Genomic DNA, 27,167 nt, shown 5'->3' with positions numbered 1-27,167 from the left:
TGTCAGCATGTTATACTTCCATTTATCCAGAGAGTGAGCAGGGATCAGAAAATGGAAGTGTTATGGTATCAGTTTTTAATTTAACAAAAGAAAGAATTTTTTTAACCATTATTGCTGTATAGTAATGAGGTGGCTATCTCTAGGGACAGTAATAGTCCTGTCAGTCAAATTGTTAGAACTGAGGTTATGTAGGCATGGTGGGGGGCAATGGGGAGGGGTCAAACTAGATTACCTTAAAAGTCCATTCCAAACATAAGAACCTATACTCCTAAGTATATAATGTGGTAATTTCAAATGGAGTCAAGGGAGAAAAATCACCTGAGTGTACAAATAAATGAATCCCGGTTGAAATGACACACCTGTACTTGCTATAAACACTTGAAATTTAAAAATAAAACAAAAACTTCCATTTCAAATACCTTTGTTGCTATTTTTTTAATGAAAGGTTAGTGTGTTTTAGTGATTAATGCTTACACTACATTATAAAAAAATAAGGAGTTTACTAAGAATATACACACAAATGACAAACAAAAAAGTTAGTCCATAAAACTTGAAGGGATATCCCAGGGTGGCAATTACATAAGGTTCTCTAAAAATGTGTAACAAGATTTGACCTTGGTTCCTGGTTCCCCTTTCAGATCTTGAAAAGAAATAACTCAGTAGGGTTATGAAGTTAAATGCATAGAACATAGGTGAACACAAAAATATATGTAGAAAAGAAGCTGTCACAAGATCATCCCAAAACTGTTCCTATAGTTAAAACTCTGCCTTTCTGACTCTTGCAAGGGCATTGAACAATCTCATTCTTTCATGTCTGCAGGCACTTACGTGAAGATGAATGTGGAGGCCTTTGGCACACTTCCTTCACATTGCTAAGAGTATACACCTCCACCAGAGAATATTCATTCTCTTCCTTAAACAAAGAGCATAAGAGTCTCAACCCCTGGCATTTCCTCATAAATAAACAGGGAACTGGGACATGGGCTGAAAAGCATCATGAAACATGCTCCATTTACTCATGCAGTAATTTAGTTGCCATGGTAATCTTTGGTAACTTAAGAAGAGTATTTTGGAGTCATCATTTCTAATGCTTGTTTTTAAAACTTCTAGAACTTTTAAAAGTCCTAGAGTATAAAGAAGAAAATGCTTTCGTTCTTCAGTTTCTAACCATGGACTCATTAACTGGAGCACAGCTATTCACAATATGTCATCCATTACAACTCTGACAATGATCACTTCATCATTTTCCACCTCAAGACAATTTTACAGACTGCCCATGTCTTCCCAATTGAATGGAAAGCATTAACTTGGGTCTCCAAGGCAGTGAAGAGAATTAATTCATGAAATAAGCACTTTCCCATAATAGTCTTCAAAGCTCACAATTGAGCACTGTCATTTTGGCCTTCCATCAATAATAGGGTGACAAAGTACATTTTGAAGCAGTTTAACAAAGAAATATCAGATAACTTGGGACTTGAACACATCCAGTCTGCTGCCCAAGGAAACATTATCGGACAGGAGGCTCTGATGATTCACATCTCTAACCCACTCTGCTCATCAGCTATGTCAGGGCTCAAAAGGTTTTAGGAAACACTGTCTGGAAGACTTTTTTGGGCTAATAGCTACATTTGACAAGTGACCTTTAATCTTTATTTCACATTATCGTCCTATCATTAACCAAGGATAATACATGAACATTTTTCAAATATGATTTCATGGACTGGAGATGTTCTAAAAACTTTTCATCCAAAGAAAGACACTATTAATAGTTTTCCCAGACTCTGACTACATCCTGGATTTTTCAAAAGAACTTAAAAAGTAAAAATAATGATTTCACTGGAGTTAAATAAGCAGTCGCTCACAATTTCTGTCCTTTTCTGCAGGGCTCTCTTGGTCACATTAGGATAGGATAACACTCATGAACTAAAGCAGTGCAGGCTGTTATGGTAAAAGGAGTAGTGACCTGGAAGACAAGAAAGAGCCTGCTTCGATCTTAAGCAAACCTATTTACTATCTCTGAATCTGTTGCCTCATCTGTAATCTATGAGGATTGAGCTAAATAGGAGAGCATGTGGTTCCATTCAGTGTGTAGCTGGAATACAGAGAGAAAAGTAAAGCATCTATATGGAAAAATGAGGTTTGGCCAGGTAGGCAGGGGCCAGGCCATGCCTTGTAGATCTTCTCAAAGAGTCTGATATTTTTCCTAAGAGCAATAGTATATAATCCACTGAAGGATTTAAACAAGGGGGTGAAGTGATAAGAGATGTATTTTGAAAAGCTCACTGCAGAGCTTGGTTTGGAGATATGAGCAGAGGCATGGAAATCAGTAAGTAAACTACTTCAGTAGCCCAGGTGATTGATAGTGAGTGCTTAGGGTATGGCAATGAACATGAAAAAAAAAGAGGATAAATCTGGGAGTTGCGTAGGAGGTAAAATCAACAGGATTTTGTCATGGATGGTAGGGAAAAGTACTTCTCAAGAAAGGCTTTGGTGGTGGTGAGCCTGGCCTGTGTGACTCAGTTGGTTGGAGTGCCTTCCCAAGCACCAAAATATTGAGGGTTTGATTCCTGTTCAGGGCACATACCTAGGTTGCAGTTTGGTCCCCTGTCAGGGCACATATGAGAGGCAAACTATCGATGCTTTCTCTCTCATGTTGATGTTTCTCTCTCTGAAATCAATAAGTACAACAAAAATAAAGAATGGCTCAAGGGGGAATATTTTGTAAAGTATTCAATATATGATTGGCTAACCACTATGCTGTACAACTGAAACTAATACAAAACAATATTAAATATTAACTGTATTTTTAAATTTTTTAAAAATTAAAAAATGGTATTGTAATTTACTGAATTAACAAATTAAAAAATGGATTGGAAGTTGATGGCTCATACAACCAGTTGGTTGGTGATGTCATTGGCTAGAATAGAAAACACCTGAAGAGAACCATTTTAGGAGAAACTACTCAATTTTTACAAGTTCAGTTTTGGACAAATTGAGTTAGAGGTGCTTTAAAATAACCAAATGGAGATGGAGCTTAGAGAAGGGACCTGAGCTGGAGATATGCATATGAAAGTTATCGCCATATGGAATTCAATTGAAGCCATGGTATGGGGTAAATATATTTAGGAAAGAAGAGGCCCTAGAGCCAAACTTTCAGAATCGCCAACAATTTGACCTCAAGAGTATAGAATAGGAATTATGAACAAGACTGGGAAGGGAGAAGCCACGTAACTAAGAGGAAAACCAGAATGTAGCATTACAGAAGACAAGGGGAAAAAAGTATTTCTTGGAGGGACTGTTCAATAGTAAATTTAGTGACTGGGGGTCAACTGGTCTCAGTGAAATTGTGATGAACTCAGAAACAAATTACAATGAGGGTTTAAGTCTTTAAAAGTTTATTTATATGTAACAATTTATCCTAAAAAAAAGTTAGATAAAGAAGGGTCTCACACACACACACACACACACACACACACACACAAATCTTGAATGAATCATGTTTAAAAAGAAAAAAATATTGGATTTTGAGCAGGGTTATTCTGTTAAAGACCCAAAATACTCTGTAAATAAAGCTGCAGTGTATTTCTGCACCACCAGCTACAGCACCCTCACTGAAGGACTTATATTCCACTTGAGAACAGGACAAACCTTCATGACTTACAGCCCCAACAAACCCTGGAGGCTTACTATATCAGGTTCTCGAGTGTGGATAAGGAAACCACTAATTACATGAAACTGCCTTCCTGCAAGGACTCTTGACACTTAGTCACCATCCTCACAGACATTTGCACAGTATATTCTATGTCCAAGGGACTATGTTGGGGGTTAAAGCACAAAGTTAAAACCTATGGAGGGACTACCCTGGGGGCCTTTCCTAGGTATGACTAAACAATTACTCTCTCCCAATTCATAATATGGGCCAAATGGGAGATGATTATGTTTTTCATTTGTTTGTTTGTTGGAGGCATTGAATTTTGGTTCAATCAGCTCCTTGAATAGGATTAAATGATCTTGGAGATAATACCACCTTCCTCTCTCAAGTGTTCTTTGGCAACTGTGTTCATTCATCATTCATTCATTCATCACTCTCCAGTCATTCAACAATGTATCACATTCTAGAACCAGCACTGGTAATTCAATGGTGAGCAAGATGGGCATGGTCCTTGGTCCTGTGAAATTTACTGAATAGAGGATATCCCTGTTCTGGATGTATTGCCCTAAGCAAAGCTGGGTAGTCAGTAGCCAGGACTAATGAGATAAGGCTATCCACCTTTTTTTATAGATGGCTATGTTTAGGATCAGGGTCCATCTTCAAGCCATTATGGAAACTGTTTGGGAGAAGAGCAAGAGATCCTCTGAGGAGCCATGGGGGTGGAGAGGGAGTGGTGAAGGGCATTGTGAAGTACAGTATCTGGATGTGTCCAGTGAACCCCTGATAAAAAAGACCTTACCAGTAGCACTTTATTGATAGACTTACAGATGGTGTAATTTGGAAAGGACCTTCAATGTCATATAATATATAATTTCTCCAACACAGGGCTCCCCTCTTCTTCATACCATGTATCTAGCTTGTTTTACAAGGCAGGAGGTGTCACACTGAGCATTAGGGTTAGGATGTCTAGCTCCCACCTCCACTACTCTCCTTGGTCATGGAATAATCTTCTTATGTCCCTGCCCCTGTGGCAGAGGCCACTTTATCCATAGTAGGTCTAGCCCTGTCCCCAATGCTCAACTAATTCTTCTAAATGAAGATCATAATCCCACTTTCACTGGATTGTTAAAAAGTGCCCCAAACAGTGCTTTATCAAACTGACTGCTGTCTTGTTCCCCATTCGCCCTGCCTTGGCACCAGGATCTTCTGGTTATGGGATCTTGGGATGTTTGCTTGCTACCAGGGGTCCTTCTGAAGACTCAAGACCCTATCACCAAAACCTAGTTTCATAGCTGGTCCCCTGCTTCCTGCCATTAGAGTTTCTCCCTTCCCCCTCAAAGCAAAGCAATGCTCTGCATCCCTGTTAGAATGTACACCTGTTTGGTCTTAAAAGTCAGGAATCCTAAATCCCCCAGCCCCCAGTTTGTTACTTCCTGGCCATGTGAGCTCCAACAGGTTGTTTACTGTTTTGTCCTCTTCTGTAAAGCGTGGGATAATAACGCCTATCTCATGCTGGGGTGAAGATGATCAAATGAGATCACTTACTGAAAACATTTTAGAAATCATGAAGCATTGTGCATATGTTAGACCTCCTTGCATTCTCCATTCCTGAGCTGATCATACTGCAGGCTCTGGACCTTCCAGCCTATTCTACTGTGGATGGACCCTGGTGTGGTGGAATCTGTTCTACCCTTAGAAGCATGCTGAATAAATCATCCCCTTGTAATACATGAAACCATCATGTCATCATCAGATGATGGCCCCACTTGAAGGCCTTCCTTTGTCTTCATTCATATTTTGCAATACCCCCCTCTGAAATACCTTTTCCCCTCCAGTAATGTCACTCTCTCACTATGAACATCAGTTTTCACCAGATTGCTCCCTTTAATCTTCCTCTACAATTTTCCAGTTAAGTATACTAGTCTACTAATAAATGTGAGGAAGACATGAGGAGCCTGCGGAGTCCCATAACAGTTCCTTGAACACGTGTGCCTTGAGGAGAGTGGCTTCTGCTTGAACAAATCAGTTTTCCAGATGCCTCTGTGTGTGTACATCTCTATTGACAGTGATTATGCAAGTGTGACATTTGTTTTAATGAGTATGTCAGGTGTGCTTTGCTGTAACGTAATATATGACAGACTATGGTATTACGGTAACAACTTGGTAACAACTGCATAAGAATATGTGGAGCTGTAAAAACAGAGGTCTAACAAACTTCTCTTCTGACAGTGGCATAATCTATGAAGGACAGTAGGATCTTAAATTTTCTGTAAATCTATTCCCACTATGTGATAAAATTTCAGATATTCAGAGCCCTTATCTAGTGATTATTTCTGCCAAACTCCTTTGGGGGCAGAAAAGTGGTCTGGGACTACAGCCAGCCAGTCAGTAATCTTGTCAGTTTTCAGACCATGTGTGGACTTTTTGAAGATCTGTCTAGGGTTAGAGAAGGGTATACTTTATTCTGGAGACCCACAAGGGCAGAGTGCTTTCAGAATCAGATCACACCTGAGTCTAAATTCTGGTTTCTACCCTTTTTTGCCACATAATCTTATCAAAGTAACTCTCTGTAGATCTTGGTTTTCTTATCTGTAGAGCAGAGATTTAGGATAATGTCTCCTTCATGGGGTGCTGTAAGAATTTAATGAGGTGCTAGCTGCAAAGCACTTAGCATAGTACATAAGCCCACAATAATATTTTTAGAAACTAAGACTGCCAAGGCATTAGCTTTCTGTTCACCATCTTAGATGTTGGTTAAAATACTTGACCCTAGATTTGTCCTCCCATATTTTCCTTCTACCTCTAGCCCCAATTGTCCCTATCTATCCTGACTGCCTCTCTCCACCTTCTTCAGAGGAAGTGACCAGAACAATGGGAACTACTGATCTCTCCTCTGATTGGATTCTGAGTTGTCTGGCAGGATCAGGAGAGGAACTCATTGACAAAAAGGTTCTCCTACTTCAGCTTCTGCTCTTTCATTACACGTGGTTGGGTAGGGAGCAAAGGTGGCCTGCTGGAGGAAGACCCTGTCATTTACTGGGACACAAACAGAGTAGCACCAAGGAAATCTGCATCAAAATTGAGTCAGTCACCAAGACAACTTTTGACCAAAATCCATTGTTAATTCTTTGATTTCACCCAATTACTTATAATTATTGCTCTGGTCCTTACTATCACAACAAACATTTGAATATATTTCACCCAAATCACAAAAGGCTGGTAGTGAAGGGCCAAACATCCTGGGCCACAACTTGGTTACTTTATCTTCATACTCCTGACTCTAGAAAAGTGTGTAATGAGAAATACCCAGACAACAACAACAAAATTGATTAAATATTTGCATATTGTCACAAATTGTAGTAACTAAGGAGGTTCCTGAGCATTTCCTGTTATCATAAAGGCAAAAACATATTTCATTATCTAGAAAATCTGCACATCAACAAGGTCAACCACTTATCTGATGTATGCTTTGCAAATATTTTCTCCTATTCTTTTCATTTTGTTGATGGTTTTCTTTGCTGTCCAGAAACTTCTTAGTTTAATGTAGTTCCAATTGTTTATTTTTACTTTTGTTACTTGTGCTTTCAGTGTCATATCCAAATATCATTGCAAAGACCAATGTCAAGGAGTTTCTTCCTTATGTTTTTTTTTCTCTAGAAATTAGGAAAATAGGATATTGAAGAAATATGTGCACTCCCATGTTTATAGCAGCATTATTCACAATAGAAACAACCTAAATGTCTAACAGCAGATGAATGGATAAAGAAGAGTTAATGTATACATATACAATGAAATATTATGCAACCATGAGAAGGAAGAAAACCCCTCCATTTGCAACAATATAGATGGACCTTAAGGACATTATGCTAAGTGAAATAAGTCAAGACAGAGAAAGACAAATACTATATTACATCACATATATGTGGAATCTAAAAAGGCTAAACTTGAAAAACAGGGAGTAGAAGAGTGGTAACCAGGGATGGAAGATGGAGGAATTAGGGTGATGTTGTTTAAGTGCACAAATTTACAACTATTAGATAAATAAATCCCAGAGATTTAATGCATGACATAGTCATTATAATCAATAATACTGTATTATAAACTTCAAAGTTGCTAAAACGCTACATGTTAATTGTTGTCACCATAAAATAATAATTTTTTTTTAAAGGGCAACAAGTCTGACATTTAGGCTTATTCTCTTTCTGACAGTATCCAAGTCCTTTTTAACTTTAGGGCAGCACCAGTAGCACTCTGTTCTCTTCAACTTCTTCCAGATAATTTCTGCTCAATTCACTCTTCTTGAGATGTCAAATTATTTACACACACACACACACACAAATGGTTTTGCCTCTATTTCCTGTGCCATCAACAGGCCTATGACAGTTTCAGGACTTAATCAGCTACAGCTGGGTCTGAATTTAATCTGTACTCTCCTTGGGTTTCCAAACTGTATTCTTAAGTTTCATTATAACAAATTTACTCATTTCAAATACTGCAGGCCTTGGGGAAATTGAAATATCTGAAATTTTTAGAATACCTTGGCTTTAAGATACACAAATAATCTAAAATTTTTTTAATAATTAAAGACCTCAACCTTCTCCCGTATGAAAAATTTAGTCAGAATTCCTAGTGAAATAAAGTGATTTGAACTTTAACTTATATAATTTAAGATTAAATGTTTCCAAACCAGATTGCTCAAAAAGACCCAAAAACCCTAAATAATTCATTGATAGTCAAAAATTAGATATCATTTCTAGTCACCAAGAATAGAATCAAGCTGAATGAACATAGAAATGATATATAAAGTTAGGCAGTTTTGTAAGGCCTTCCCACAGACAACACAGTAATACCTCACACCTCACAGCACAAATAGCAATTCATCATCATATGCTACTATCTTTTTAATTTAAGAATAGCAGTTAACAGGCTCATTTTAGAATCTGATTCATTATCATTTTTAGGAAATTTAAAGGCCTTAAATCTTTTCCATACTATGTGTGATTACACCTAATTAAAGTTCACATATTTCACAGAAAGGTGGAATATCAGTTCTAATTTTATACACTAGCACGATCAAGAACATAAAGCATCAGATTGCAAGTCAGGAGACCCAGGTTCTATTTCTGACTTGGTCACTGCTTTTGTTAAATGGCTCAGGTTTTCCATTCATAATACATAGGAAGAGTTCACTAGAACTTGTCAGAGTTATGAGGACAAATCATGCTGTCAACATTCAGTTTTGAACTATTGAGCTAATACTGTGGGCCGGATACCATGCTATTTGCTAGTATACATGTGAGCAAGAAAGGCATGATTCCTATTTTCATAGAGTTTCCATTTGTTCCAAATATTTTTACTGCTGCTGAATCACTAACATGACACTCTCAGGATCCACTGAGGATACATAAAGTCAGTAAGTCACAAGTCAACAAATATTTGTTGAATATTTACAATGTATAAGGCATTGTTCTAGATGAGTAAAAAAAGATGTCCCTCATTGGACCTATACTCATAGCAAGAGGATAGAGGTCGTGTTTATTATTGTACTCTGTGTCCCCGAAGTCCATCACAGTGTCTGTCTGGTACTCAGTAGGTGCTCAGTATATAACTGTTGTATAACCAAATGAGTGAGTTTTTGAGTGAAAAAAATTATGGTGCATGCTGTCAAGAGATTAGACTAACAAGGAATTTGAAGCATGTGTGTGTCTATGCATCAACTACAATAAATCACAACTTGTTATAAAAAGACATAGAGGATACAAAATAATTAAAAACCGTAACTCAAACAAATACTTATACTATATCAAAGGTCATAGCAACATTATCCATAATAGCAGAAAGGTGGAAACAACCCAAATGTTTGACAAATGAATGAATAAACTAAATATGGGTATATCCATACAATGGAATGTTATTCAGCCTTAAAAAGGAAGAAAATTTCAACACGTGCCATGATACGGATGATTCCTGAAGACTTTATGCTAAGTGAAATAAGTGAGACACAAAAGGACAAATATTGCATGATTCCACTGACATGAGGTACTTAGGACAGGCAAACTCAGAGAGAGAGAAAGTAGAGTGGTGGTTACCAGAGACTAGGAGAACAAGAAATGAGGAATTAGTATAATATTTAATAGGTGCAGAGTTTCTGTTTGGGAGGAGGAAAATGTTCTAGAAATGGATAGCAGTGATGATTGCACAGCAATCTGAATGTGCCTAGTGCCACTGAACTGTACCCTTAAAAATAATCGAAATGGCAAATATTATGTTATATATTGTTTGCCACAATAAAAATGATAGTTATTAAAATACTAAAGAGTTTGGGAAGCATTAACAACACCTCCCTGGCTTAATCTAGGTGAGGGATCCTAGAAGTGGTACCATTTGAGCTTGTACTTCTTTTAATGCCTAAAAAACAAAGTTTTCACTATTAACAATGAGAAGCACACATTTGTTTTCATATGGTTCACCAGTTCTATATGACTCCTTCTACAAGAAATCAACAAAAGTGGTTGCTTCTGGAGAGAGGCACTGGACTTCTACAGGTTTGGGAATCTAATAGCCTGGGACAGGAAATGATTTACTTTTCACTGCACATTTATTTCTTTTTATTTAAAATACTAATATTAAAATAAATTTAGAAACAAATGACTCCTTGTCCTCTTTATAAAGATTCTCTAAATGTGATCTAAAAGACAGATCATCTTAGTTTCCTACACTCCTTTTATTCAAAGGACATAAAAATAGTAAATATTCCATGTCAGAAGCATTAATCAGATAACTACCAAAGCACCATTTCAATGTGAAACTCTAACCATCTCTTCTGGGGACCATTGGTTTTGAAATTATGAAATCTCCCTCCCTGCTAATCACCCCTGAACACACAAATATAAAGAACTAATGATATCAAAGTACAGTTTTAACCACCAACCCTTCCTCCCAGGCATCTTAACGAAGGGCCTTGGTCTGACTCTTTGATGCTCTGTGTTTTAATCTCAGGCTCTCTTCTAAGAAATTATAATTTGTCCATTTATTCCTATGGCAGAGTTATTTGCAGTGGCAATGCCCTGGGTTAAAGACCAGTTTCCTTATACTGCTTTGCAGCTGAGTATGGCCAGGCAACTAAGTTTCAGCCCATGAGACGTATTGTGTCCTTTTCTGGAAGATTCCTTGGCCAGGAGATGCATTCCTTTTACCCTTCCCTGTGTGTTCTTCCTGGAAGTGATTTTTGAGAATGGAAGGCATATACTGAAGATAGTGGAACAGAGATAGGATGCTGCATCTCTGATGGTATCCTGAAGCCTCTATGCAACACCTGGCTCCCTTCTGTGGATTTCTTTCATTTGGGAGAATAAACCACTGTGTGGTTAAGCCACTATTATTTGGAGCTCCTGTTATATGCTGTTTATCTAACTTTCTTTCTCTGCCCTTCCCCACATTCTTTCTTCTTCATGCTCACTTTCCTGTAATTCCTGTACTTTTCTGCATTGTAATACAATCTCTATTTTCTGGAAGCTTTAGCTTTCTTGCACAGCACTCTGTCTTTTGCTTAGAGCCACTTCCAGGGCTTCTCCTTTATCAGCCCCCTCATGCTGTCCTCCACACAAAATGCTGCACAGTCTGTAATTCTGCTATTTTGTGGTTAGTTCCCACTAGGAACATTAGCTTCAAGAAAGAGGGGCTGCCCTGTCTGTTCACAGCTGTATTCCTAGAACTTACAACAGGACTTGACTTAAGGGGTAACTACTCCAGAAACATTTCATTGAGTTTATTGAGAACCTTTCTAATCACTGGGGACAGCTCAGTGAACAAAATAGATAAAAATCCCTTCTCTGTGACATTCGAACTCTAGTGTGGGAGAAATAAATATAAACAATAAACATTAAATCGATAAATTATTCAATGAAAAGATAAAAAACTAATCCAGTATGTTACCAGGGGAGAGGTGCTATGGAAAATCAGAGCAGGGCAAAGTGGGTCGGGGGTATTGTGGTAGAGAAAATGTGCAGAAGGGGAAAATGGTCACAGTGTTAAATAAATAAATAAGAGTTGGCCCTTGGTGAAGCAATATTTGAGTAAAGACTTAAAGGTGGTGAGGAAGGGAGCCATTTATATATCTCAGGGAAGAGCATTCTAAGCAACTAGTGCAATAAGGAAATAACTAGTACAAAGGGCTGTGGCTTCAAAGGATAGTGCTGAAGATACTGAGCCTAGAGAAAAGTCAGCAGGTGGGCAAGAGGTATAAGAAGAGGTCAGAGATTTTGTACCTTGTAGGTCAATCTTAGTTCTTTGGCTATTACTCTGAGTGACATGGGAAACCATGTCAGATGAGGGACAAGATGTGGTCTTAATTTTAGAAGAACACTCCGGCTGCTGTGTTGAGAATAGGTTATAAAGAAAGAAAAGTGGAAGCAGGGAGACCAGTAAAGAGACCTGAAATAATTCAGGTGAGAGATGGTTAAAGGCTTAGACCAGGATGGACCAAGAAGTAGGGAAAAATGATGAGATTCTAAATGTACTTTGAATGTCTCTGGAGGCAAGTGGATTTGTCAGGCAATTGGATATGGGGTATGACAAAAATAAGAAAAGAATTCCTTGGATGACTCCAAGATTTTTGGCCAAGGCAACTGGAAGAATGATGTTGCATTAACTGAAATAGAACTGTATGTGGAGCAGGCTTGGGGGCAGAGGGGGTAGACTTGGGTGTGGCTGTGTGAGGTGGGAGATGTCTATCAGACACTCAAGTAGAGGTGTCCACCAGACAGTCAGATATACTCACTTGGAGTTCAAAGAAAAGTTCTGGGTTAGGGGTATAAACTTTGGAGTCATTATGATTATATGAAAAAAGGGCCCTGAACAATAATAAAACATATTTACCTTTACTCAAGGAACCTTAACATTTTGTAGCTGAAGGAATGGCTTCCACAGAGTGAACAAGACCATTTATCAGGAAAACAGTCAAAACCTCTATGATGCTTCTGAAACTCAAAACACGGCCTACAGGTCCCCTAAATCAGAATAAAACCATCTTTTGTCATAAGTATTGTTAGTGATTCTAACATGTATTCAAATCTGAAAATCATCCACTCTGTGTGTGTAACTCTATGGCATAAAGGGTCATTTGGAAGTTTCTACTTTCATAGTTAAAATGGAATCTAAGTATGAGTTACACATGATGGGCACAGCCTGGGGGAAGAGTCACTAGAAATCACTGATATCCAACTTATTTTATATTTGCCACAAACTGACACATGTTGCATGGGATTTATCAATATTCAAGGAAATACATTTCTGGACAATCTTCTGAATGACTGCCTGCATCATTTCCATAGCAACCCTGATCATTCGACTTGAAGATGGATCTCTTGCTATGAATAACAACTTGGGTTCAGATGGGCATAATATGTTCAGGAAAGAGGCTGCTAATTCTCAGCCATATATGATTCTCTGGGGTCAACATTTAAAAACCTATATACCTCATGACAGTTTTTCAGTTCTTTGTAATCCTGATTTTTTTTCTTTTACTATTTTTTGCTTGCTGATGAAGTTTAAGAGCACATGAGATTATACTCTAGTCTGATGAACTGGAAAGCTCTTAAAAAGTAATTGGTTACTTGGAGAAACGAACACAGCAGACACATAAAAGGATTACCCAGGTACCCTTTCAGGGAAATTCTAGTTTCAGAAGACTTGGCAACCACACTTAACAGGTTTTTTGAGTAATCATTTTTAGCCCCAGATTAACCTGCAGTAATGAAGTGATATTTTTAAATTTTCTAGATTGGGGAAGCCAGTCAGAATATGTGGTAGTTGTGGGCTCTATTCATACATTTCCTTCCTGGTCCTTGTGGGTACTAGAGTTACCACACTTAACACAGATATTGTTTTCATGGCTTCAAGATCCTGAAGCCACATTTTTAATCTACTATGTCAAAAAGAAACAGAAAAAGCCACTTGGCTCAGTATGCTATGGAGAATCTGGTATTAGAAAATCTTTAGAAAGCACTTGGAGCATTTTTTAATGATAAAACACAAATTTGTGATATCTCTAAGTTTTGTTTTCCAAAATTCTAGGTATTTCTGACTTCAGTTCTGCTGGACAAGAGGTTTACATTTTTAATTACAGTTGTCACTTTCATTTGTCTCAATTTTAAAATAATATATTTTTATAATTTTGTTGCATAAAACAGTAATACATTTGATTGACAGGTTGCACCAAAATTCAGTAACCATCCCAAAGGACTGAGATTCTCAAACATAAATTAGAGATCATGAGGAACCACAATCATGTGGTTCTGAGACAGCCTAAGCTGGAGGTAACTGGCCCACAGCATCACAGAACTAACATTTGTAACCCAAAGAAGACAGGAGGCAAGAGGGCAAATGGTCCTGTCAGAAAGTTCCGATGCTGGTGACTCTCTGGCACTATCCCAAGCACTCATTCAGGCCTGGACTCTGGTAGTGGTAGGAGGAGAGCACAGTGGAGGCCCCAGTCCAAAGACAGTAGTGGGAGGACAGGGTTCCCTTGGGGAAGTCACTCCGTCTTTCCGAACGTAAACAAGAAGGAGCAGCCGCATCCAATAAAGAAACATTGACTTTTCCTCATTAAACTCATGAGCTATGACTCCAGGCAGATAGCAAGTTTGTAAGTTTTTTTGTTTTTCATTTCCCACTGGTTACTACTAAAGAACTCAGAAAGGACTTCTTAAATATTGTGATATCCCTTCTTTTATCCTCCTCTTTATTCAGATGACACTTCATTCAAATCTTGTTTCATCCTGGGATGCACTGGGTCTTATTCCAAAATATTAAGCTACATAATTTCCCTTTTCTTTCTACACCTGGTGTAATTAGGAAGCACATGGCCATACTGGGACTAAGGTATGATGGGAAGGGCAAATACCTGTGCCGGGGTGCATTACAATGTCTGGGAAGTTCTGCCACACTTTCTATATGCCTTCCCATAATGGCATTTTCTCTTCAGTTACACTAACAGTCCCTGCAATACAGGCATCCTGTTGTCTTTCTATAGCATTTAGAGTTCTGTTGCATTAGGCATTCACCAAGTATTTGTTGGCTCATGATTTATGCAAACTAAAAAGAAAAAAATTAACATATCCCACTGTATGTCCATTTTCAAGACTGCAAATAGCATGAGATGCTTGTCATGAAGGCTTATTAACAAAGCTCTGGTGTACTTAGGTATATAGCTAACCTGGGAGCTATAAACAGGAAGACAAATATAATGTAACAAAATGTTCTCAACACTTACTTGCTTAGAGGAAATTATGAGTTGGAAGGTATCAACAGTGTCTGCTAAATCATCTGTTATTAAATATATTGTCAAGAGAATAAATCCTTTTGTTGTATATTGTAAGAAAACAGCTTTATACAAGATTCCAATAGGAAATGAAGAAAAGGGAAAGGATATTTGATAAAATATCCTTTGTTAAAGTAGCAGTTCCCATTTCCCCTTTATTTTTATAGCTGTTAAAGATGATGACAACAAAAACTAATAGTCTCTAACTATTTCAAATTATATACATATACTTACACATAAAATTATACAACATTGTCTTATCTAGCAATTATTTTTACAACATCTATATGAGGTAATTCACAGAATTATCTCAAAGGGATCGCTAAATGTTCTAGTAAAAACTTAGAAAATAATTTAATTCCTCCACAGGGGCATTTCCAATAAGTCAAATATGATGAACTAGGATGTTAATGAGATTTAGTGTGGTCGTCATCATTATGTCATATACCTGAAATTAATATACAAATACCCCATCATTATATCGTATACCTGAAATTAATATAATGTTATATGTCAATTATATCTCAATTTTAAAAAAGAAAGAAAACTCAATCAAGCTAATAAAATGTAGGAGCAGAGAAAAACAGGTATAGAAAAGGTCAGGTAAATAGAGGGCATAAAGTAAAATAGAAATAAATATATCAGTAATCAAAATAACTATAGTCTAAATATGTTAATTAAAAGTAATAGATTGTCAGAACTGATTTTAAAACAAACAAACCACCAACATATCCAGCTGTACACTCTTATAAGAGACATATCTAAAGCAAAAGGACAGATGCAGTTTGGAAACAAAAAATGAAAAAATATGAATCAGATAAACACTAATCAAAAAGAGCAATATAGCTATAGTACTTTGAAAGCATATTAAGGATAAAGATGATCACTCTGTTATGATAAAAGGATAAAAAGAAATTCACCAGGAGGATTTAGTAAATCTAAATGTTCATTTTCTTTAATAATATAACATCAAAGTATAGAATGAAAATTTGGTAAATTACACATTGATAAATCTATTCTCAAAGTAGAAGATCTCAACATACCTCTCAGTAATTGGTAGATTAAAAACATAAAATATTAGTAAGAATAAGGAAGATGTAATTAATATAATTTAAAAATATCACTTTGGTTACCTTTTCAATCGTCTAAAATCTTCCTCTGGAATCAAATCCTAAAAGTACTCCACCTTTGGTATGGCCTTGACTATCTAGCCAAGCTTACGTCATACCACCCGATATAAATAATCTATCCAAGGCAGACCAAACCACTAATGGACCAAAGAAAGGAAGCTCTATGGTATAGTGCTTATGTGCCTGGGTTGGTAGATGACAAAGGTTCAAATCCTGGTTCTTCCATTTACTAACTTCATAACCATAGATGTTACTTAACCCTTGTGATTTTCAGTCTTCTCATCTATAAAATGAAGATACTGGTAATATCTACCTCCTATTTTGAGGATTTATAAAGAAAAGCAGTACCTGAAACATTGTATTTGCTCCATAAATGCTGGCTACATGTCTTTATTCATATTGTTACTATCCTGAAACACCTCTCATCTACTCAAACCCTATCCAAGCTCAAAGGCCAAGTCAAGTTCTTTTTCTTTCACAAAGCCTTCACCAATTACTCCCTCTAGCCTTCATTTATCTCCATCTTCTACAGTACAGTAGTTCTTAATCATGTAGGGGAGAGGCAGAGTCAGAGGTGCCTTACAGAATCTTATGAGGGGAAATATCTTCTACCCATAAAAATGCACATGCATAACCACAAATGATGCTTTCATAAAACATTAGGGGATTCATGTCTCTCTGAAGCTCACCCATGGAAACCAACTAAAGAACTTCTGTCTTCAAGTCTATATTTCACCATCACCCACTCTTTTCTCCTGAGGCCATCTTAACAAAAGCACTGAATGCTATATACAAAGCTAGAAGAGGCATAGAGAGAAGCTAATGAAACTCACTTCAAGATAAGGTAACTGACTCAGAAAGGTGAAGTGACTTACCAAAGCCACACACAGCTGCACAGTGGCAGGAATGGGGCCAGAAACTGTCTCCTGACTACCTCTCTAGGGTTCTTTGCAAAAATATGTTTGAATAATTCATCTCCAACTCACAGAACTCTAAAACTGAGAAATAATGTTAGCTTATTTTTCAGATGAGATAATGATTCCTCGGGGAGTTTTTCCCTGGGGAATCAGGCCAGAAATCACCAAGGCTGATTCGCAGAATAATAATTACTAAACATACCAGAAATGTTATTATATTTAACTCTACTTTACCTTCCACCCCCTGGCTGGTTTGGCTCAGTGGATTGAGCGTCGGCCTGCGAGCTAAGTGTCGCTGGTTCGAACTTCCAGTCAGGGTACATCAGAGAAGGAAAACTCTGACTCCAAAAAACCTCCACTGCCTTGCGGCATACCTCTTCAGGGGAAAGGCTAAGGGAGTAAACCCCGACAGAAAATCTGGAGCCGGAGTCCCTAAGGCGGTTTGACGTTGTAGTCAACACCGGCAACTCCTGCGGCGCACCTGAAGCCAAGCTGTATTGACTCCGTCTTTCCCTTGGACCCTTCAGCTGCGAAGAGAGGGGGGGGTCTGCTGCATGGGCAACAGCAGACCCTCCATATCACCCTGCCCAGGCTCTGTAGCTTCAGCTTCACTGGAGAGGACACTCCAGCGTCATCGCAAGATGTCGATTCAACACGGGAGGAGACAGATACCGTGTCACTCCCGAGTCGGACTGCACAACCATTCTCGGCGGTGCAGATAGACTCTTAAGAAGCTACACCATCGTCTCTCGAGACGGACGGCTGCCGACGACGAAGACTTTACCTTCCATGTTTTGAAATTCTCATTAGTTTTCTCTGAAGCAACATCAACTGGGGAAATACAAAACTACCCCAATTTTATTATTTGAGGGAGTTAACTTTGAAGCTTTCTTTAAAATTTTACTAAAACTGTAATAAAGAATACATCAGTTCTACATCTTGGGCCAGGAAAGACACAACTAAAGTCAATCCACAATCTTTTATTCTCAGACCTAACCTTGTAAAATATGAATATTTCATAACTATTTCATAAATATCTTCTTTTTCCCTATAAGACATTTTTTCAGAACCATGAACAAATAGTAAAATGAACTGTACCTTGTTCATTCTCTACCCTATCTTCCAATTCTCAAAGTAGTTTAATGGTTAAGTAAAGAAAAAAGAAACGCATCACGAATAACCCACAAAACACAACAATCAGCCTCCTTGTTATTAAAAACCGATTAACGCTGGATAGTCACAGTCTCCTTATGCAGGCAGGAAGCTGTTTCACTATGTGGAGTCATATAGCCAGTCTAGGAATGAGATAAATGACTCAGGAAGAGGGAAAGGTTTGTAAAATGCAATATATCAACCAAAAACTTTAATCAACAACCAGGAGCCCTGGTCAGGTAGCTCAGTTGGTTAGAATGTCATCCCAATATACCAAGGTTGTGGGTTTGATCCCCAGTCAGGACACATACAAGAATAAACCAATGAATGCCTCAATAAGTGGAACAACAAATCAATGTTTCTCTCCTTTCCTCTCTCTCTCTCTCTCTCTCTCTCTCAAATCAATAAGTTAAAAAAAAAAAAAAAAAACAGGAAAGAAAGCACTTTATAAGAAAATAATATTAGAACACCTGAAGAGCACAGACTTTTAACAAAAGGATCACAGAGATGGATCAAAAAGGCCACCTAGTGAAAACCTTTTATTTTCCAGGTAATAAACTGAAGCCTGAGAACTAAATTGTATCACCTTTGAAATCTACAAGCTTTCCAGAGAACGGAACCCAAGACCTACCATAATAAGTCAGCTTCCCCAACTGAAATTCAGCACTATCTTAGATAATGAGGCAAGTGAAATAAATACTGGAAAACACTAGGAAAATTATTCATACATTCTAAATAATAAGTTCTATTTAGGCCTTGTTGGGAAGTACACACTCCTCATGCAGCTTCTTTATTACCAAGTGGCTCAGAGAGCTAGATGAGACTCCAGTGCACTCTTGGATGCTTATAAGGCCACAATGATACACCTCCTTGCCACTAAGAGGCTCTTTCCTTTGCTGTCTCCCCTTGGCAAGTAAAAACACCTAGAAAAAGAAAAGTGTTTGTTACAGGCTTATCATATATAAAGTCCTGTTTTTAGTATTCTATTCATATTTTTCATAGGTGTGTTCTAAAAAATAATGGGTCAATAACATTTAGAAACAACTTTTGGTTAAGAGAGGCCAAGAATTAGTGTTTATTTGATATACCAGTAACTTAATATATATTATTAATATTGCTTATTTGGGAAACTTAGAAGAAAAATTGGACTTATATAATATATATTTACACATGGTCTATAATTACAAAGACAAATTAAACAAATTGAAGGCTGTGTGAAACAAAGTTGCTTTCCTGAGGGGAAAGGCATTTTTATGACTCAGTTGCCTAGACTAGAGTAAATCACTCTAAAGTTATTTGCAATAATTGCTCACATTTTCCTGACTAAGAATACACAAAATGATTTCTTACTCATTTCACTTTTACTTTCAAAAACTAAAATATAATAGAAAAGAATAATTTAGGACTTCCAGTCAACATGGCAGTGTAGGCAGACATGGCTTGCTTCTTCACACAACCACATCAAAATTACAACTAAAATACAGAACAAGCATCACTCAGAACTGTCAGAAATTGAGTTGAATGGAAGTCTGACAACAACAGAATTAGAGAATTCACATCCATCCATACTGGTAGGTGGGATACAGACACAGAACAGGCTGTTCCCATGCTCACACGTGGTGGAATAAAATTCGGAAGGGATAACTCGGGAGCGAGGAGTACCAGCCCCACAACAGGACCCCCAACCCAGGGTTCCAGTGCCAGGATGATAAGTTCCCACAACTTCAGGCTGCAAAAACCAGCAGGGATTGAGTTGGTGGAAGAAACTGCTGGAGCTCCAAGCAATTCCTCTTAAAGAACCTACACACAGACTCACTCTCTCTGAGTTCCAGCAGCAGGGCAGCAGCTTGAAAAGGCAGCAGTGGCATACAGGGAGACTGAAGAGTCTGTCATCAAGGGGAGCAGAGGCTATTGTCCGTTTTCTAAACCCTCCCCCACAGAGCCCACAAACTGGTGCTATATCTGAGACTCCACTAACCTGGCTAAAACTGTTTGATCCACCTTGGAGATCCCTAGAAACTCTGCCTCATCCAACTTATAGGCCCACCCAAGCTGCTTTTCCATATGAATGGCCGGTCAGGCTTCACAACTTCCTAAATGTTCTCAAACAAGCAACAGCCAGCCTCAGTGAGCCCCAGGCCTAGCACTAGCAACAGCCAGCCTAGATTCACACTTTCACTTCACTTGGGAATCTTCAAGCCCAGCTCAAGTAGCAGCCATCTCAGATTGGTTTATAGCTCAGGAAGGGTGCCTCAGGCTGACATAAGCCTGCACCACCTGGGAAACCCCAGGGCCAGTCCACCCAGTGGACAGCTACAGACCACACCAGAGTACCACCACCCTACCCCCACACAGCTGATCCTCCACAGAGTGCAGAGATTAGTGGTCAGTGGTCACAGCCAGTCCTTGCAGCTGACTGGCCTGGTTAAATCCCTCCCATTGACCTGTCAACAGCAATCAAGGCTCAACTGCAAGAGGAGGGTATACTCAGCCCACAGGAATGACGCACGTCAAGGACCCCGCTTGGGTAATACGGGAAGCTGTGTGGACCCTACAGGACACTTATTACATTAGGCAACACTACCAAGACACAGAGTCATAGCAGCTCTACCTAACACATAGAAACAAACACAAGGAGGCTCCCCAAATGAGGAGACAAAGACATGGCCCAAATCAAAGAACAGATCAAAACTCCTGAAAAGGAACTAAGTGAAATGGAGATAAGCAATCTATCAGATGCAGAATTCAAAACACTGGTTATAAGGATGCTCAAGGAACTCAGTGAGGACCGCAGCAGCATAAAAAAGATTCAGACAAATGAAGGAAACAATAATTGAAATAGAGAACAACTTACAGGGAAACAACAGTAGAGTGGATAAAGCCAAGAATCAAATCAACAATTTGGAACATAGGGAAGCCAAAAACAACCAACCAGAACAACAAGAAGAAAAAAGAATCCCCCAAAAAGAGGATCTCAAAAGCAGCCTCTGGGTCAACTTCAAGCAGTCCAATATTCACATCATAGGGGTGCCAGAAGGAGAAGAGAAAGAGCAAGAAATTGGAAATCTATTTGAAAAAATAATGAAAGAAAACATCCATAGTTTGCTGAAGGAAATAGACATGCAAATCCAGGAAGCACAGAGAGTCCCAAACAAGATGGATGCAAAGAGGCCCACTCCAAGACACATCATAATTAAAATGCCAAACATTAAAGATGATTGATAGAATCTTAAAAGCAGCAAGAGAAAAGCAGTTAGTTACCTACAGGGGAGTTCCCATAGAACTGTCAGCTGATTTCTCAGAAGAAACTTTGCAGGCTAGAAAAGACTGGCAAGAAACACTCAAAGTCATGAAAAGCAGGAACCTTCAGCCATATTGCTCTACCCAGGAAAGGTATCATTTAGAATCAAAGAGCAGATAAAGAGCTTTCCAGACAAGAAAAAACTAAAGGAGTTCATCATCACCAAACCATTATTATAGGAAATGTTAAAGGAACTTATTTAAGGAAAAGATCAAAACTATGATCAATAAAATGGCAATAAATACCTATCTATCAACAACTGAATCTAAAAACAAACTAAGCAAACAGGAAGAACAGAGACAGAACAATAGACATGGAGAGCTTTGATGGTTGCCAGATGGCAGGGAGTGTGGGAGAATGGATAAAGACGTGAGAGGATTAAGATGTACAAATGGGTAGTTACAGAATAGTCATGGGGAGGTAAAGTATAGTATAGGAAATGGAGTAGCCAGAGAACCTACGCATGACCCATGGACATGAACAATGGTGGGGTGATGGCCTGACGGAGTAGAGGTGCTGGGTGGAGGGGGACAAAGGGGGACAACAGGACAATTGTAGTAGCATAATCAATAAAATATAATTTTTAAGTCTGTGTACTAGATTTATTCCTTTAAGCAATCATGTATTGAATACCTATTATGCATTCAGCACTATGCACTATGCTCAACAAAGTGGAAGTAAAAATCAGACTCGAGTCATCAAGGAAATTAAAATCCACTTGAACTAAAAACCATTGAGCATAAAACAATTAGAATTCAATTAAGAGCTGACTTGTATGATTCAATCCAAATACCATTTCATCCAGTGAGAATTCATACCATTCAGCACCTGTTGATATCTGCTCTCCCCACAGCCCCAACTCAGGTTGATAGAGGAGATAAATCCTACTAGGTGTACTTCCTATTAAATGGCCAATCATACCATATGGGAAATTTCTCTTTACCTTTCTTCCTTCCCCACTGTTCCATAAGGTGTCAATTATCTTTGCATCTAGTGTCTAGCACATGGAAGGCATTCAAGTGTTTGTTAAATGTATGAATGAATCAGAAGCTAAGCCAACTCCAGAGCAGCTGCCAACATTCTTAACTCTAAGACAAATCCCAGAAGCTATACGGTTAAAAGCTGTTACCTAATATGGCCATTCAATGATTTTGGCCCAGGGGATGACTGGTATTAAAGACTTGGTGCTGAGCCATTAAGACAAAAAAAGGCTCAGAAAACCCCTGGGAAATCCTAAATGGCTTTTAGAAAAGAGGAAGAAAGAAGATTCTAGCACAGTGGTTCTCAACTTTCCTAATGCCGCGACCCTTTAATACAGTTCCTCGTGTTGTGGTGACCCCCAACCATAAAATCATTTTCGTTGCTACATAACTGTAATTTTGCTACTGTTATGAATCGTAATGTAAATATCTGATATGCAGGATGTATTTTCATTGTTACAAATTGAACATAATTAAAGCATAGCGATTAATCACAAAAACAATATGTAATTATATATGTGTTTTCCGATGGTCTTAGGAGACCCACAAAGGGGTCACGACTCGCAGGTTGAGAACCTCTGTTCTAGCACAATGCCTTAAGTATAAAATGTGTTTGCATTTCTAACAAACTCCCAGCTGGGGCTATTGATGCTGGTCCAGAGACCACACTTGTAAAGTATCAAAAGCCTAGAAGACATTACAGAGAATATATAAGTAGTCTTAAAGCTGTGCGTAAGCTTCCTCCTGCTCCCACATTTCCTAGTTATATAACATTGGACAAGTCATTTTACCTCTCTGAGCTTTGTCATCAGAGTAATACAGTGAATAACAACAGCTAAGACATCGAGTGCTTACCATGTACCATAAACTGTTTCATACTTCTCAACTTACAAATAGGACTTAGGTTAAACAGCCTGTCCAAGGTAGGTACAATAAACCTAGATCTGTTTCTAGGTAGTCTGACCCAAGAACCTGGTGTTTAATCACCGTGTAAGACTGCCTCTTCAGCTTAGCTCCTGGAGCCTTTATGAAGATTAGCTAAGAACTGATACGTAGCCCTTACAAGTTCCAGGCCCTAGTCTAAGCTCCCTTCGGGGCATATCAACTCATTTATCTTTGCAACAGCCCTAGAAGGTTACAGGTTTTAAAACAGGCCCAAAAAGTTAAAACTGAAGGTCAAGCAGTGGCAGAGTCAGGGCTGAAATCCAGACAGTCTCGCTGCGGAGCCTGGCCCTCTTTTGCCACAAACCAAGAGTGAAGGCGGCCGGGACTCTGGGCTACCAGCGCTCAGCAAGCTGAGGTGGGCGCACAACACTCAGGGCGGTCTGTAAACCCCACTCGCGCCCAGAACAAACCGAGTCTCCTACGCTTAGCTTCACGTATCCGTGGAGTCTGTCTCGGCCCATACCCAGGACTCCCCACGAACGGGTCAGTATTCTGGTGAAATATAACTTGTCCAGACTCAAAAAGGGCTGACTGGCTAAACATCTTCAGAATACATTTTCACTGAAATTGTGACAGAGTCGCTCGGGAACCCTTCAATACGCAGCCCCAGGAACTACCACCGCCCATCTGCTCCACCGCCTCCTGGGTGCTGCAGCCCCATTTAGACTCTGCGATTTGTAGTCTGGGCTCCTCGCGCCAGCTCCGCCTCCTTCCGGACTGGAGCCAAAGGACTGCTTAGGACCCCATCTGCTCTCCAACAGCGCCCTCTGCCGGCCTCTTCTCGAGTCGTCCGCACTACGAGCTAGTTCCGGTTGCTCCGGAAGTTAAGCTTTTCTTTCCGGGGTGTGCGTCCGAGTGCTCGCACGTGGTTGTATTTCCCCGGCGCCGGCAAGAAAATAATTTGAACTGTCTTCCCGGAGGTCGTGAGCCGAGCCAGAGCCATGGAGAGCCAGGGCGTGGAGGAGCTGCTGGCAAAGGCAGAGCGGGATGAAGCCGAGAAGCTGCAGCGCATCACGGTGCACAAGGAGCTGGAACTGGAGTTCGACCTGGGTAACCTGCTGGCCTCGGACCGGAACCCCCCCACGGGCCTGCGGTGCGGGGGACCCACGCCGGAGGCAGAACTGCGGGCCTTGGCGCGGGACAACACACAGCTGCTTATCAACCAGCTGTGGCAGCTGCCGACGGAGCGTGTGGAGGAAGCGCTGGTGGCTCGGCTTCCGGAGCCTACGACTCGCCTGCCGCGCGAGAAGCCGGTGCCCCGCCCGCGGCCGCTGACACGCTGGCAGCAGTTCGCGCGCCTTAAGGGCATCCGTCCCAAGAAGAAGACCAATCTGGTGTGGGACGAGGTGAGTGGAGAGTGGCGGCGCCGCTGGGGCTATCAACGCGCCCGCGACGACACCAAGGAATGGCTGATCGAAGTGCCCGGCAATGCCGACCCCTTGGAGGACCAGTTCGCCAAGCGGATTCAGGCTAAAAAGGAACGGGTGGCCAAGAACGAGTTGAACCGGCTGCGAAACTTAGCCCGGGCGCACAAGATGCAGCTGCCCAGCTCGGCCGGCATGCACCCTACCGGCCACCAGAATAAGGAGGAGTTGGGCCGCGCCTTGCAAGTGGCCAAGGTCTCCACTGCTTCTGTGGGGCGCTTCCAGGAGCGCCTGCCCAAGGAAAAGGCGCCCCGGGGCTCCGGCAAGAAAAGAAAGTTTCAGCCCCTTTTCGGGGACTTTGCAGCAGAGAAAAAGAGCCAGTTGGAGATGCTGCGAGTCATGAACACCAAAAAGCCTCAGCTGGACGTGACGAGGGCTACCAATAAGCAGATGAGGGAGGAAGACCAGGAGGAGGCGGCCAAGAGGAGGAAAATGAGCCAAACGGGCAAGAGAAAGGGGGGCCGGCAGGGTCCTGGAGGCCAGAGGAGAGGGGGTCCACCCAGCCAGCGGGGGAAGAGGAAAGGAGGCTTGGGAGGCAAGATGAATTCCGGGCCGCCTGGCTTGAGTGGCAAGAGGAAAGGAGGGCAACGCCAAGGAGGAAGGAGGAGGAAGTAAAGTTCACCCTCCAACCCTCCTGCCTGTAAGCCAAGAACTGTTCTAAATGTTCAGGTCCAAGTCCTGCGGAGGGATGAAGGAGAAGGCCACTGCCTTCATTGAGCTTGAGGTTAAAGTGATAGGATTGCCCTCCCCTCAAGACAGTATGTAAATGTTGGACTCTACAAATTAATGTTGTTTTTTCAATAACTAGGTTTTGGGCTGGAGATTTAAAGTATGTATTTGAAGACATAAGAATTAGGAGAAGAGTTAAGTTGAAACTGGGAAACTGTTTTTCTCTTATTTTCTTTTTTTAACTTTGGATGCGGTGTGAGGGAGAGTTCAGCTTTATTTTTATAACAAGCTTGTGTATTTGTCAAAGGGGGGGGGCACAAATCACATTTTCAGAACTTGCCTTAAAAGTAATTGTGAAGTTATTTAATAAAAGTGTGTCTGTTATCTAATATTGCTTTTAACTGTTTGGCTGTTGGTAGAAATTTTAAGTAAAGCCAGTGAGCTGGATATCTGGTACAGATAATTTTTACTTTGTAAAAAACACAAAGCAGCTAAATTGTGATAATTTCAACGACACCACTGTGAAAAATAAATACTTCTTCTAGTATCAGTTATAAAATAGAAGGTGTAGTATAACTGGTGTTTCTGAAAAAAGGATTTCCTGCTTTTCAACACTGAAAAATTATTTGCTGTAAATGATCAATTTGGGCTTAAATAAATAATGGTAATAGTTATCATTAATCCAGAAAATGCTCAAATCTTTCAACATGTATATCCCCAATTTATTTAAAGTTTCAAGTAGAGTCTGTTTTGGGAAGACAGAAAAATCTTCAAATTTCTTAATTGGAACATTATCTTTTGATTTATTTGACAAATTGACCTGAGCTGGTTTGTGTAGGTGGTAAAATGTTTATAGCTATTCTGGGTCTCTTTTCTATTTGATTTCAGTAACTCATGTTTGTAAAAATATCTCCTGAAAAGGATTCATAGTAGATCTGGAATCCAGAGGTGGGTTTTGCTGCTATTACAGAGTTGAGAGCCACTCTGCTGTTTAGTCTGACAATTGACAGGAAATTAAAATGGGGAATTAACTTTTTTCACTGGTGACTCATTAGGTCACTTTTAGAAATTGCTGTGAAAAAATACAGATTTCTCAGGGTTGCGTAAGATATATGCTCAGTCATTACATAGGATACTTTCTGATGAAGTTAAAGTTGAACTTTTGCCAAGTTGATCATTGATCAACTTTTCCACTTGGACATGGATGCACTTGGGGCTGCTAAGAGTAGTCTAGTCATGGAAACTTTTAACTACTTATGAAACCATTTAATGGGATCCTAAACAAAAGCCAAGCCATTCGCAGAGCATTTAACATTTAACTTTTTAAAATCTCAACTTGGTGGTGGTGGTGGAGGGGGGATGGTCATGTTGCTACTTGCTTGATTTAGCAGTTGAACACAACACAGACCCTGTGAAAAGGGACCCTCCGGCCTTTTGCAGGGTTCTTGTTTATTAGAAGTTTGAGTGTCTTAATTTTTTTTTTGAAAGTACTTTAAGAAGTCAGAATAACATTTTAAATGAGTGGGGAAAAGAAGTCTCTTGCTTTTCCCATTCCCCACGTGTGAAATAGAGGGTTTCAAGTAGAGGGACTTGAGTATCCAAGACCCCACCGAACAGTTACTTTTACAGCAATTGCAAAGATGGGCGGGCGGGGAGACTGCTGCTGGGGCAGTTGCG

General features: G+C 39.7%; 1 protein-coding gene across 1 annotated transcript; it reads left to right on the top strand.

Moving 5' to 3' along the window:
• Positions 1–24,226: 24,226 nt before the first annotated feature.
• On the top strand, positions 24,227–25,513 carry RRS1 (regulator of ribosome synthesis 1). The gene has a single exon (XM_090282824.1). It carries the CDS (start codon positions 24,339–24,341, stop codon positions 25,434–25,436), a length of 1,098 nt encoding a protein of 365 aa, XP_090138950.1. The 5' UTR covers positions 24,227–24,338; the 3' UTR covers positions 25,437–25,513.
• The last annotated feature ends 1,654 nt before the right edge of the window (positions 25,514–27,167 follow it).

Source organism: Furipterus horrens, unplaced genomic scaffold (assembly GCF_987537825.1).
Source record: "Furipterus horrens unplaced genomic scaffold, mFurHor1.1.pri manual_scaffold_7, whole genome shotgun sequence".
Taxonomy (NCBI): Eukaryota; Metazoa; Chordata; class Mammalia; order Chiroptera; family Furipteridae; genus Furipterus; species Furipterus horrens.
Note: the sequence above shows the minus strand (reverse complement) of the source record. Positions and strands in the feature narration are given on the sequence as shown.

Bases quoted from the DNA above. Each gene is read 5' to 3' on its own strand.
- RRS1 (XM_090282824.1), top strand. From the start codon at position 24,339: ATGGAGAGCCAGGGCGTGGAGGAGCTGCTGGCAAAGGCAGAGCGGGAT.